The sequence below is a fragment of the Solea solea genome, chromosome 18, assembly GCF_958295425.1.
Source record: "Solea solea chromosome 18, fSolSol10.1, whole genome shotgun sequence".
In the NCBI taxonomy this organism is placed as follows: Eukaryota; Metazoa; Chordata; class Actinopteri; order Pleuronectiformes; family Soleidae; genus Solea; species Solea solea.
The window spans coordinates 23642299-23654798 of NC_081151.1; the positions used below are offsets into that span (position 1 = coordinate 23642299).

The 12500-nt window shown below is 45.6% G+C and overlaps 1 protein-coding gene across 3 annotated transcripts in view; it reads left to right on the forward strand.

The window, feature by feature from the left end:
• Nucleotides 1-12500, forward strand: part of LOC131444660 (neuronal PAS domain-containing protein 3) — a 140093-nt gene that overhangs the window by 33848 nt on the left and 93745 nt on the right. For 2 of the 3 annotated variants that reach the window (XM_058615213.1, XM_058615214.1), the window contains exon 2: nucleotides 1794-1892. The exons of the other annotated variant lie outside the window; for it this stretch is intronic. In XM_058615213.1, the coding sequence (XP_058471196.1) occupies nucleotides 1794-1892 (99 nt within the window). The remainder of the gene's footprint in view (nucleotides 1-1793; nucleotides 1893-12500) is intronic. 3 annotated transcript variants of the gene reach the window in all.

Below are 12500 nucleotides of genomic sequence, written 5' to 3' on the forward strand. Positions count from 1 at the left end.
TTCAGGTTCAGGTTCATGTTCAGGTCCTGGTCCTGGTCCTGGTCCTGTTTCTTTCCCGCACTCATTCAAAAATGTTTCTACATTTCTATTTTGTGATTATTTCACTTTTTTCTGCCATTGAAAACAAATGGAAGTCATGTGACTTTGCTCTGGACTGTGGGAGGAGTTAGTGACATGTGGGAGGGGTTAGTGACCAAACAACTTTATTTCTGTCTAATATTTAGTGTCTGTTGTTTACTGTCGTCACGGTAACAGTTTACAAACAAACACTTAACTTTTATGTAAATAGTGAGAATCATTTGTTTGTGACCGCCTTAATGTGAGGTGAACGTGTGAATGTTCTCTCTCACCCTCTCTGTGTGTGTGTGTGTGTGTGAGAGGTAGATGGAGGTTGAGAGACAGTGACAGGGTGAATACGAGGTGACCTGACATGTCAATCACAGCTGTCCCCCCCCCTTTTTAAAAAAAACATTACCATGGCAACAGCTGTCCAATGTACATGTGTGACATTAAGGGGGCGTGTCTCACTTGGATTACAGTTCAGTTCAGTTCTGGAAGGGATCTGGCTCCGCCCACTTTATATCCATATAGCATGTAAAAGTGAGTGCTGAGCGTCACACACGTGGTTTCTCCAGCGTCTGTGTCCTGTCCGTGTCCGTCCACCTGTCCCCGCTGACTCAGCTGAGGACTGTCTTGTTAAAGCAACGACACACACACACACAGAGACACACACAGAGACACACACACAGAGAGAGACACACACACACACAGAGAGAGAGAGACAGAGTCACCACTTAGCGCTGCGACACTGCTGCTCTCTAATGGAGCTTCATCTATTTCAAATGACAGAATCCATTAGCGCCACTTGCTGCTGTGTGCTGTGTGAGTGCTGCATTCACTGGGTCTCTCCCTGGGTTTAGCTGAGAGTGTGTGGGGACTAAAGCGGGACACTGTCTTTGTCCCGCTGTCCACCGTGTGTGTGTGCGTGTGCGCGTGTGTGTCTGTGTCTGTGTGTGTGTGTGTGTGTCTGTGTGTTTCAGTGTGTGTGTGTCTGTGTGTGTGTGTCTGTGTGTTTCAGTCTGTGTGTGTCTGTGTGTGTCTGTGTGTCTGTGTGTGTGTGCGCGTGTGTCTGTGTGTTTCAGTCTGTGTGTGCGTGTGTCTCTGTGTGTGTGTGTGTTTCAGTCTGTGTGTGCGTGTGCGCGTGTGTGTCTGTGTCTGTGTGTGTGTGTGTGTGTGTCTGTGTTTCAGTCTGTGTCTGTGTGTGTCTGTGTGTTTCAGTCTGTGTGTGTGTGTGTGTGTGTTTCAGTGTGTGTGTGTGTGTGTGTGTGTTTCTGTGTGTGTGTGTGTGTGTGTGTGTGTAAACTGGCACATTTTCAATCACATGCTTTATTCTGTGGAAATTGTCGAAAAAGAGGGAAAAGGGCAGATTTCTGAGGCTCTGGAGGCAACAACACAACAAACTTTGTGTGTAACACACAGAGAGTGTGTGTGTGTTGATTGGTCGTCTGACTGTAGTGTGATTAGTTTATTTTCCACTGAGTTAAAAATGTCCAACTGTTGATCACATGACTGAATCTTCTTCATGTGAGGATTTTTCTTTGTTCCTTTCTTTAATTCCGTCTTTTCTTCTCTCTCCTCTTCTCTCTCCTCCTCCTCCTCCTCTCTCTCTCCTCTTCCTCCTCTCTCTCTCTCTCCTCCTCCTCCCCTCTGTCTCTCTCTCTGTCTCTCTCTCTCTCTCTCTCTCTGTGTCGTGGCTGCAGACCCTCCTCACGTTCTCTTTGTGTGTCTCACAGTGACCCCTACTGGGAGCGGCCGGCTAATGCGGGCAGCTGCTCCGCCGCTCGGCCCAAGACTCTTCACCTGGCCGGCCAGCAGCATACCTCGTCACCATGGTAACGTGTGTTTGAGCTCCCGGCAGCATTAGCAGTAGCAGTAGCAGTAGCATTACCCATGGCCGTTAGTCTGTGTGTGTGTGTGTGTTGTCAGAGACATCTCACTCTAGGACACAGACGTCTCACTCGAGGACACAGACGTCTCACTCTAAGACACAGACGTCTCACTCTAAGACACAGAGACGTCTCACTCTAGGACACAGACGTCTCACTCTAGGACACAGACGTCTCACTCTAAGACACAGACGTCTCACTCTAAGACACAGAGACGTCTCACTCTAGGACACAGACGTCTCACTCTAAGACACAGAGACGTCTCACTCTAGGACACAGACGTCTCACTCTAAGACACAGAGACGTCTCACTCTAGGACACAGAGACGTCTCACTCTAGGACACAGAGATGTCTCACTTTAAGACACAGAGACATCTCAATCTAAGACACAGAGGCGTCTCACTCTAGGACACAGACGTATCACTCTAAGACACAGACGTCTCACTCTAGGATACAGAGACATCTCACTCCGTCGTCTCACTCGAGGACACGGAGACGTCTCACTTTAAGACACAGAGACATCTCACTCTGTGTCGTCTCACTCTAAGACACAGACGTCTCACTCTAGGACACAGAGACGTCTCACTCTAAGACAGAGACGTCTCACTCTAAGACACAGAGACATCTCACTCTGTGTCGTCTCACTCTAAGACACAGACGTCTCACTCTAGGACACAGACGTCTCACTCTAGGACACGGAGACGTCTCACTCTAAGACACAGACATCTCACTCTTAGACAGACATCTCACTCTAGGACACAGACGTCTCACTCTAGGACACGGAGACGTCTCACTCCAAGACACAGAGAAATCTCAATCTAAGACACAGAGCCGTCTCACTCTAGGACACAGAGATGTCTCACTTTAAGACACAGAGACATCTCAATCTAAGACACAGAGGCGTCTCACTCTAGGACACAGACGTCTCACTCTAGGACACAGACGTCTCACTCTAAGACACAGACGTCTCACTCTAAGACACAGAGACGTCTCACTCTAGGACACAGACGTCTCACTCTAAGACACAGAGACGTCTCACTCTAGGACACAGACGTCTCACTCTAAGACACAGAGACGTCTCACTCTAGGACACAGAGACGTCTCACTCTAGGACACAGAGATGTCTCACTTTAAGACACAGAGACATCTCAATCTAAGACACAGAGGCGTCTCACTCTAGGACACAGACGTATCACTCTAAGACACAGACGTCTCACTCTAGGATACAGAGACATCTCACTCCGTCGTCTCACTCTAGGACACGGAGACGTCTCACTTTAAGACACAGAGACATCTCACTCTGTGTCGTCTCACTCTAAGACACAGACGTCTCACTCTAGGACACAGAGACGTCTCACTCTAAGACAGAGACGTCTCACTCTAAGACACAGAGACATCTCACTCTGTGTCGTCTCACTCTAAGACACAGACGTCTCACTCTAGGACACAGACGTCTCACTCTAGGACACGGAGACGTCTCACTCTAAGACACAGACATCTCACTCTTAGACAGACATCTCACTCTAGGACACAGACGTCTCACTCTAGGACACGGAGACGTCTCACTCCAAGACACAGAGACATCTCAATCTAAGACACAGAGGCGTCTCACTCTAGGACACAGAGATGTCTCACTTTAAGACACAGAGACATCTCAATCTAAGACACAGAGGCGTCTCACTCTAGGACACAGACGTCTCACTCTAGGACACAGACGTATCACTCTAAGACACAGACGTCTCACTCTAGGATACAGAGACATCTCACTCCGTCGTCTCACTCTAGGACACGGAGACGTCTCACTTTAAGACACAGACATCTCAATCTTAGACACAGAGGCATCTCACTCTAGGACACAGAGACGTCTCACTCTAAGACACAGACGTCTCACTCTAGGACACAGAGACGTCTCACTCTAAGACAGAGACGTCTCACTCTAAGACACAGAGACATCTCACTCTGTGTCGTCTCACTCTAAGACACAGACGTCTCACTCTTAGACAGACATCTCACTCTAGGACACAGACGTCTCACTCTAAGACACAGAGACATCTCAATCTAAGACACAGAGGCATCTCACTCTAAGACACAGACGTCTCACTCTAAGACACAGAGACATCTCAATCTAAGACACAGAGGCATCTCACTCTAAGACAGAGACGTCTCACTCTAAGACACAGAGACATCTCACTCTGTGTCGTCTCACTCTAAGACACAGACGTCTCACTCTTAGACAGACATCTCACTCTAGGACACAGACGTCTCACTCTAAGACACAGAGACATCTCAATCTAAGACACAGAGGCATCTCACTCTAAGACACAGACGTCTCACTCTAAGACACAGAGACATCTCAATCTAAGACACAGAGGCATCTCACTCTAGGACACAGACGTCTCACTCTAAGACACAGAGACATCTCAATCTAAGACACAGGCATCTCACTCTAAGACACAGACGTCTCACTCTAAGACACAGAGACGTCTCACTCTCGGACACAGACGTCTCACTCTAAGACACAGAGACGTCTCACTCTAGGACACAGAGATGTCTCACTCTAAGACACAGACGTCTCACTCTAAGACATAGATGTCTCACTCTAAGACACAGAGACGTCTCACTCTAGGACACAGAGATGTCTCACTCTAAGACACAGACGTCTCACTCTAAGACATAGATGTCTCACTCTAAGACACAGAGACGTCTCACTCTAGGACACAGAGATGTCTCACTTTAAGACACAGAGACATCTCAATCTAAGACACAGAGGCGTCTCACTCTAGGACACAGACGTATCACTCTAAGACACAGACGTGTCACTCTAGGATACAGAGACATCTCACTCCGTCGTCTCACTCTAGGACACGGAGACGTCTCACTTTAAGACACAGACATCTCAATCTTAGACACAGAGGCATCTTACTCTAGGACACAGAGACGTCTCACTCTAAGACACAGACGTCTCACTCTAGGACACAGAGACGTCTCACTCTAAGACAGAGCCGTCTCACTCTAAGACACAGAGACATCTCACTCTGTGTCGTCTCACTCTAAGACACAGACGTCTCACTCTAAGACACAGACGTCTCACTCTAGGACACAGACGTCTCACTCTAAGACACAGACGTCTCACTCTAGGACACAGACATCTCACTCTAGGACACGGAGACGTCTCACTCTAAGACACAGACATCTCACTCTAGGACACAGACGTCTCACTCTAGGACACGGAGACGTCTCACTCTAAGACACAGAGACATCTCAATCTAAGACACAGAGGCGTCTCACTCTAGGACACAGACGTTTCACTCTAAGACACAGAGACGTCTCACTCTAAGACACAGAGACATCTCACTCTGTGACGTCTCACTCTAAGACACAGACGTCTCACTTTAAGACACAGACGTCTCACTCTTAGACACAGACGTCTCACTCTTAGACACAGACATCTCACTTTAGGACACAGACGTCTCACTCTAGGACACGGAGACGTCTCACTCTAAGACACAGACGTCTCACTCTAGGACACAGACGTCTCACTCTAAGACACAGAGACGTCTCACTCTAAGACACAGACATCTCAGTCTAAGACACAGAGGTGTCTCACTCTAGGACACAGACGTCTCACTCTAAGACACAGAGACGTCTCACTCTAAGACACAGAGACGTCTCACTCTAGGACACAGAGACATCTATAGAGCGGAAAAAGAAGACAACAATTCCCATGATCCCTTGCTACGTCCTGTTGATCACAGCTGAGAAGTGTGTGTGTGTGTGTGTTGTCCTTTGGTCCCTCGTGTGTCCAGTGTTCAAGTGAAATTGAGATAAATGGTGGACGAGCTGTGTGGTCACTGAGACACACTCTACCTGTCCACTCTGTTTACTGCTCTGTCTCTGTGTGTGTGTGTGTGTGTGTGTGTGTCTGCTTGTCCATGTGAGGACCAAACACTTGTAAACCATAAGAAATGAGGACATTTTAGAAAAGTTAAGACGTTTTCAGGAGCGTGGCGATGTTTTGTTTGGACCAGAAACTTTCAAACATAAGACAAGAGGACATTTTAGGAAATTGAGGACATGACGGAAAAGTGGGAATTTTTAAGGAAAGAGAGGACATTGAGAAAGTTAAGACAACTTTTCTTTTCGTCTCCCCTGACAATAAACCCCTCCATGGCTTCTCCTCCTCCTTTCTTCATCTTTCTGTTTTTTATTCTGAAGAAGAAAAAGTAAAACCCGACACGGATTCAATAATTTAACCTTTTCCCTCTTTATTTCTTCTGTTTCCTCGTCCAACTCTGTCTCTGTCTTTGTCTCTGTCTTTGTCTGGAAGAGACGCTTTAATAATGAATCGCTCACGTTCACACAGAGAGGAAGTGTGTGTGTGTGTGTGTGTGTGTGTGTGCAGTACAGGTCTTTTGAAGTCATGATGGGATGTTCAGAATCCAGAGACATTGATCTCGACGTCCATCTGTCTGATTGTCCCTGAACTCACCACAGTTTCAGCTCAAACCCCCAGACGCCATTTTGTTTCCAATGTCTCTTCTAATATAAAATAAATTGAAGAAATAAAATGATATTATTATTATTATTATAACTGAACTTATACACATCATAGATTTCATCTGTTTTATCAACACTTTAGAAAAGTGTCCTTTCTGTAACCTAAACATTTGACGTCTCACCTCGGCTCCGCCCACTGTTGTGACGCCGCTGTCACACACACACACACATGTTCATGTTCTCTCACACACACACACGTTCATGTGCTCACACACACACACACACAGTGTCTGTGGTTGACAGAGTTGCGTCTCACCTCGTCTTCCTCGTCTTCCTCGTCTTCCTCGTCTTCCTGAGCTGCTGTTCTCTGTTGCCCGCGGCGATTTCCCAGCATCACCTGAGCTCAGTCCTCCTGCTTGATCGTCCCCGGAGGTTTACGCGCATGAAACACGCGTCTGCGATGTTTGTGGACGTGTTTCATACGTTCATAAGAGCAGGGCTTTCCTCTGTGTGTGTGTGTGTGTGTGTGTGTGTGTGTGTGTGTGTGTGTGTGTGTGTGTGTGTGTGTGTGAGAGAGAGACAGTGATGGAGCCTTGTGAGACGTTCACTGTCCTCTGTGTGAGTCGTGTTCTTCAGCGGAAATTCACTTTCATCAAGCTTTACTTTCTAAAAGTGAGGACGTTTTAGAAAACTGAGGACATTTTAGAAAAGTGAGGACGTTTTAGAAAAGTGAGGACATTTTAGAAAAGTGAGGACGTTTTAGAAAAGTGAGGACGTCCAGACTGAGCTGAAAATGTTGAAAACTGTAAAACAAAAAAAAAGAGTTATTTTAGCCAACTCATTTTGGTGTGGACAGTCCCGTCCCTCAGGTGGTGGGGGTCAGACTGCAGCTGTCTCACACACACACACACACACACACACACACACACACACACAGTTTGAGTTCTTAATCATGGCAGGACCTGGCAGACTCGGCCTCCTGCCTGACACATGACCACCTCTACTGACCAGATGGACCTGTGTGTGTGTGTGTGACGCTCGCCCTTGAATGAAGATGTGATGGTCAAACTGTGTGTGTCCACGTGTGACACATAAATGTGTGTGTGCGTGTGTGTCTTCACTAAGTGGACATCCCATCAGCAGAGCATCTGTGATCTCAGGTCTCCAGAGGGAGTTTCCTGTCAGTGGGACGAGTTCATACAGCAGCAGGAAGAACAATCGAGCTCAGAGAGAGAGGAAGTGTCTTTTGTCTCGCAATGATTAGGACTTTAGGACCAGACGGTGTGTGTGTGTGTCTGTGTCTGTGTGTGTCTGTGTGTGTGTCTGTGTCTGTGTGTGTGTCTGTGTGTGTGTGTCTGTGTGTGTGTGTGTTCTGTCATAAACCTGGTCCTAATGAGGCAGAACCTCATTTCTGAGTAACTGGTTAAAGTTTAGGACTAAGATTTGAACTATGGTTATGGTTAAGGTTAGTGTTAGTCATTAACTGGTTATGGTTAAGGTTAGTGATGGATAGAAACTGGATTGGCTGTTAGACGCGGAGAAGAGGGAGGAGCTAATATCTCACCACTTTTCTGAAATATCCGGACACATACATATGATATCATAGAAATACACACATATATATATATATATATATATATACACACTGGTACAAAGACAGAAGAAGAGTTTAATATTGAAGCTCAGATGTACAGTTACAGTTCTGGTCCCTGAACATCTCACGACGTGACCCGGTACGACCCAGTTTGTCCCCGTGTGTCCCCTCTGAAGCTGCGCTCGTCCTCAGCTGCATAACACACACCCTCACACACCCGCTCACACACGTGCACACACGCGCACACACACACACACACAGGGTGTCACTGTGAGTGTGAAAAGCTAAAAGCTGTTGAAGTTAATTGCAGCAACAAAAGCACGAGGAGTGTTTATGTAAATGGTCGTCTAATTCTGCCTCTCACTGCGTCTCTCCACTCGTCCCCCTCCTCTCTCCCTCCATTCATCCCTCTGTTTGCCTCTCATCATCTCATCATGTCTCCTCTCTCCTTCCCTCCTCATCCTTGCTTCCTTTTCCTCACATCCTTTAAATGGAGTGACATCAGGTGATAATGTGTTTTTTAAGTGTGCTTGTATGAGGTGCTCACACAGCTGACTGCGGTGAGCGCCCCCTGCTGCTTCAGACCCACAGCACAGACTTTTATAAACCACTCACTCACTCTCACACACCAAAGTCCAGAGAGAAAACCAGTGATTTTAGCTGCTGGTCCTCTGCTGCCTCGTGTGGTCACTTTGTGTCACTGACTGATAAACCCTGAGTGAAGGATTTTAAAAGATGAAGAGACAAAATCAGACATTTTAATTTAGTGATGGAGGCAGCAGTGTGTGTGTGTGTGTGTGTGTGTGTGTGTGTGTGTGTGTGATGACACGGTCTGATAAGTGACATTTCCTCTTGGCACAGAAACACACTGGCTCTGCTCCTGGTTGTGATTCATTGTCATGAATTTGACTAAAAATCTTTCTTTCTTTCTTTCTTTCTGGAAGTAAAAAAAAACCCCAGTGTATAAATGTGTGTGTGTGTGTGTAAAGTGAAATACTGCGGGGTTGAGAGGTTGTTTTTATTTGTCGGTCACAGTCCGAAACCTTCGACCTGACAGAAGTTAACTGCAGAAAAAGCCCAGCCTTGATTTGCTCCAGTGTTTACTCAATACAAGAATAAATCGAAAAGAACGGAGAAGAAGAAGAAGAAGAAGAAGAAGAAGAAGAAAAGAAGGCCCGTCTTCTTTGTGTTTACCTCATCTATTATAGATGAAGTCAAGCTCACACTGCGTGTGTGTGTGTGCGTGTGTCTGTGTCTCTGTGTGTGTGTGTGCGTGTGTGCGTGTGTGTGTGTGTGTGTCTGTGTCTCTGTGTGTGTGTGTGTGCGTCTGGCCTCAGCACCAGGTTGCAGTAACCTGCTTTGATCAGTCACAGCCAGAGAAGCTGGCAGCAGCGTGGCACCCGACAGATGTGTACAGAGGCTGTTGTTGGCGGGTTTGTAACTTTCACTGGGTAAATTATGAGGAGCACGCTCAGTCTGTGTGTCTGTGTGTGTCTGTGTGTGTCTGTGTGTGTCTGTCTCTGTGTGTGTGTGTGTGTGTGTGTGTGTGTGTGTGTCTGTCTCTGTGTGTGTCTGTGTGTGTGTCACAAATAACTGCCATATGGGGCAGTTATTTGTGACCGTTTATGAATCTGACGTGACTGTGAACGTGTGATTGGACGCTCAGTCCGTGGAATCCTGAGGTTTTACCGTAATGACAGTTTTCTAGACGTCACAAACGGTCTAAGAGTTACCGTGATGAGACAAACATGTGCCACTTCCTGTCTGTGATGTCAGGACGCTACCTTTGCTTACATTAAATAAATAACATTATAAAGCTATAATAATGTGCTGCTAATTTTAGATTTCCCTGATCTCAGAGTTAGCCTGGGAAGCTAGTCATGTATCGCAAGTGTTAACTAATTCTCTGTTGTCCTGGTCAACAGCTCTGACCTAGCCACCTTAGCTAACTTAGCTTTTACAGCTCAGAATGTGTTGCTAATGTGAGGTATTGACTATTATTTTTTTCAGTTAGCAACCTTTGCTCACTAAGTTAATAGTATTTAAGACCATACTACTGTATATCTGCCTGAGCGCAGTTAGCTTGTGAAGCTAATAGTGCGTTTCTAACATTATTTTAACTTTGGACCTGATCACAAGCGCTGTCTTAGCCACTGAAGCTAACTTTGCTTGTACAATTAACAGTGAGGCGCTAACATAAGAATAGCTATACTTCTTCTGACGTAGCTATCTTAGCTTATGAAGCTAATGATGTGTTTCTAACATTAGGTTCACCTTGGATCTGACCTTGAAAACGAGCTCTGTCTTAGCTACTGAAGCTAACTCAACAAACAACAGCTACATTTGCAGTAACACTCGTGTAACTTTGTCTTTATCTCATAATGAACGCATGAAATGAACGTGTTAAAGAAACAAAGTTAAACTTGGATTATATTTAAAGAATGAATGTGAGGAAAGAACGGAACTTTCTCCTTTAACTCTGGAGATAAAAAAGTCAACGAGTCACAAGCAGCGTGAAGCTGAACTTTGGCTCAGATAACGAGATGTTAGCATCACAGGCTACGACAGAGTCAGGACCTGACACTGTGTGTGTGTGTGTGTGTCGCTCACACTGTTTATGTACTTGAGATTAAGTGTGTGTGAGAAGCAAAAAGGTGTTTTGGCAGAATATCACACACTCAGTGTGATGTAGCCTCTCCACAGGCCGCGGCGCGCTACACAGCTAATTAGCTTGGCAACAGAGTCAGAACAACATACCTTTGGCCTACACGCACACACACACACACACACATACACACACACACACACACACTGCCTGAGCTGTTAGCGCCCCCTGCTGCTGCTGCTGCGTGAAACATGTGCATCACATTAAGTTGAATGGTTTGTTTCCATTAGAACTGTCTGTCATTCATCTGAATAATGTCAACATGTGACATCATCCTCTCATTTATTTATTTATTCATCCTTCTATGGAAGAAAATCAGAAAATCAGAAACAGATTCAGGAAAATAATCATTTAGACGTGTGGACCCCAAGAAAATGTCCTGCGACACACCTGTGGGCCCCGAGCCAGAATTTGGGAACTTAAAGGATGTTAGGGGAAGAAAACGGGAGGTAGAATTGTGACGTTAAATAACATTAAGATGAGGAAGGAGGTAGAAACGTTCAGGGTCTGCTGGCTGTCAGCCACAGGAGGAGAAGAGGAGGAGAAGAGGAGGTGAAGAGGAGGAGGAGGAGAGATGTTTCTTTGTTTGAAGGTTAAAGGAGGACGAGGAGAGACAGAGGGAGGAGGAAGAAAAGAGAAAGATGTGATGATAAATACATGAAGAGAAAAAGAAGTGTTTAAGTCATTCTGTGTCTCTGAGGAGGAAGCAGCTCTTATACCATTAACACACCACTGTGTGTGTGTGTGTGTGTGTGTGTGCGCGTGTGTGTGCGTGTGTGTCCGTGTGCGTGTGTGCGTGTGTGCGTGTGCTCCTGCCAACTCTTTAACGAGGGACTGCTGCTAATTTCAGAGCTAATACTGAACTGTTCCACACCAGTGAACCCAGGAAGGAGGAGAGGAGAGGGTGTAAGGAAGGAGGCAGGTAGGAGAGAGGGAGAGAGAGAGAGAGAGGATGTGAGATAGAAGACAGATGAGGAGGAAAGTAAGGGATTCTAACAGGAAACTGAAGTTCATAAAGCACTCACTCTCCCACACCAAAGCCCACTGAGAAAACCAGTGATTTTAACATCACACACACACACACACACACACACACAGGAGCTGCTGGTGATTTTCTCTGTGGGCTTTGGTGTGGGAGAGTGAGTGGTTTACAGACTTCTCTAACAGTGAGATAAAGACGTGATTATTATGGGTTATTGTCAGTAATGTTGGTTAAAAACAGTAAAACAAAGACAAAGAAAGCTCTCAGTGGAATAAATGACTTTTCTTTTGACCTGAAATATTGTTTTCCAGCACAGATCACACACACACACACACACACACACGTTTGCTCATTAATGTTAGTTTTGATCTATTTAACAGCTGACGTCTGAAAGTCCATCACTTGCATGTTTAGTCTTCTTCTTCTTGCTGTAATTTGGCGGCCTGCGTTACACTCGTGTCACATTTGTCACTGATTCATGTTTCCATTCATCTTTAGTAATTAAAACCCTCGTCTCATATCCATAAAATTCACATTCTTATTATTATTATGCTGTAATGTCCCTTATTGTATTTGTCACAGGAGCTTTAATTGTGCCGTGTTGTGTTTTAACCAGAGGAAGATAAAAGAACTGTTGTGAAATGAAAACCACAAAATGTCCTCAAGCTAAAAAGCACATTATTAATATTCATGAACAAATGATCACGTCACTGTAGAATGATTATAAATATATACATTTATTTATTTATTGTGACTGGACTGTGCGCGCACACACACACACACACACATTACAAAAGTGCAATGGATTAAAGGATA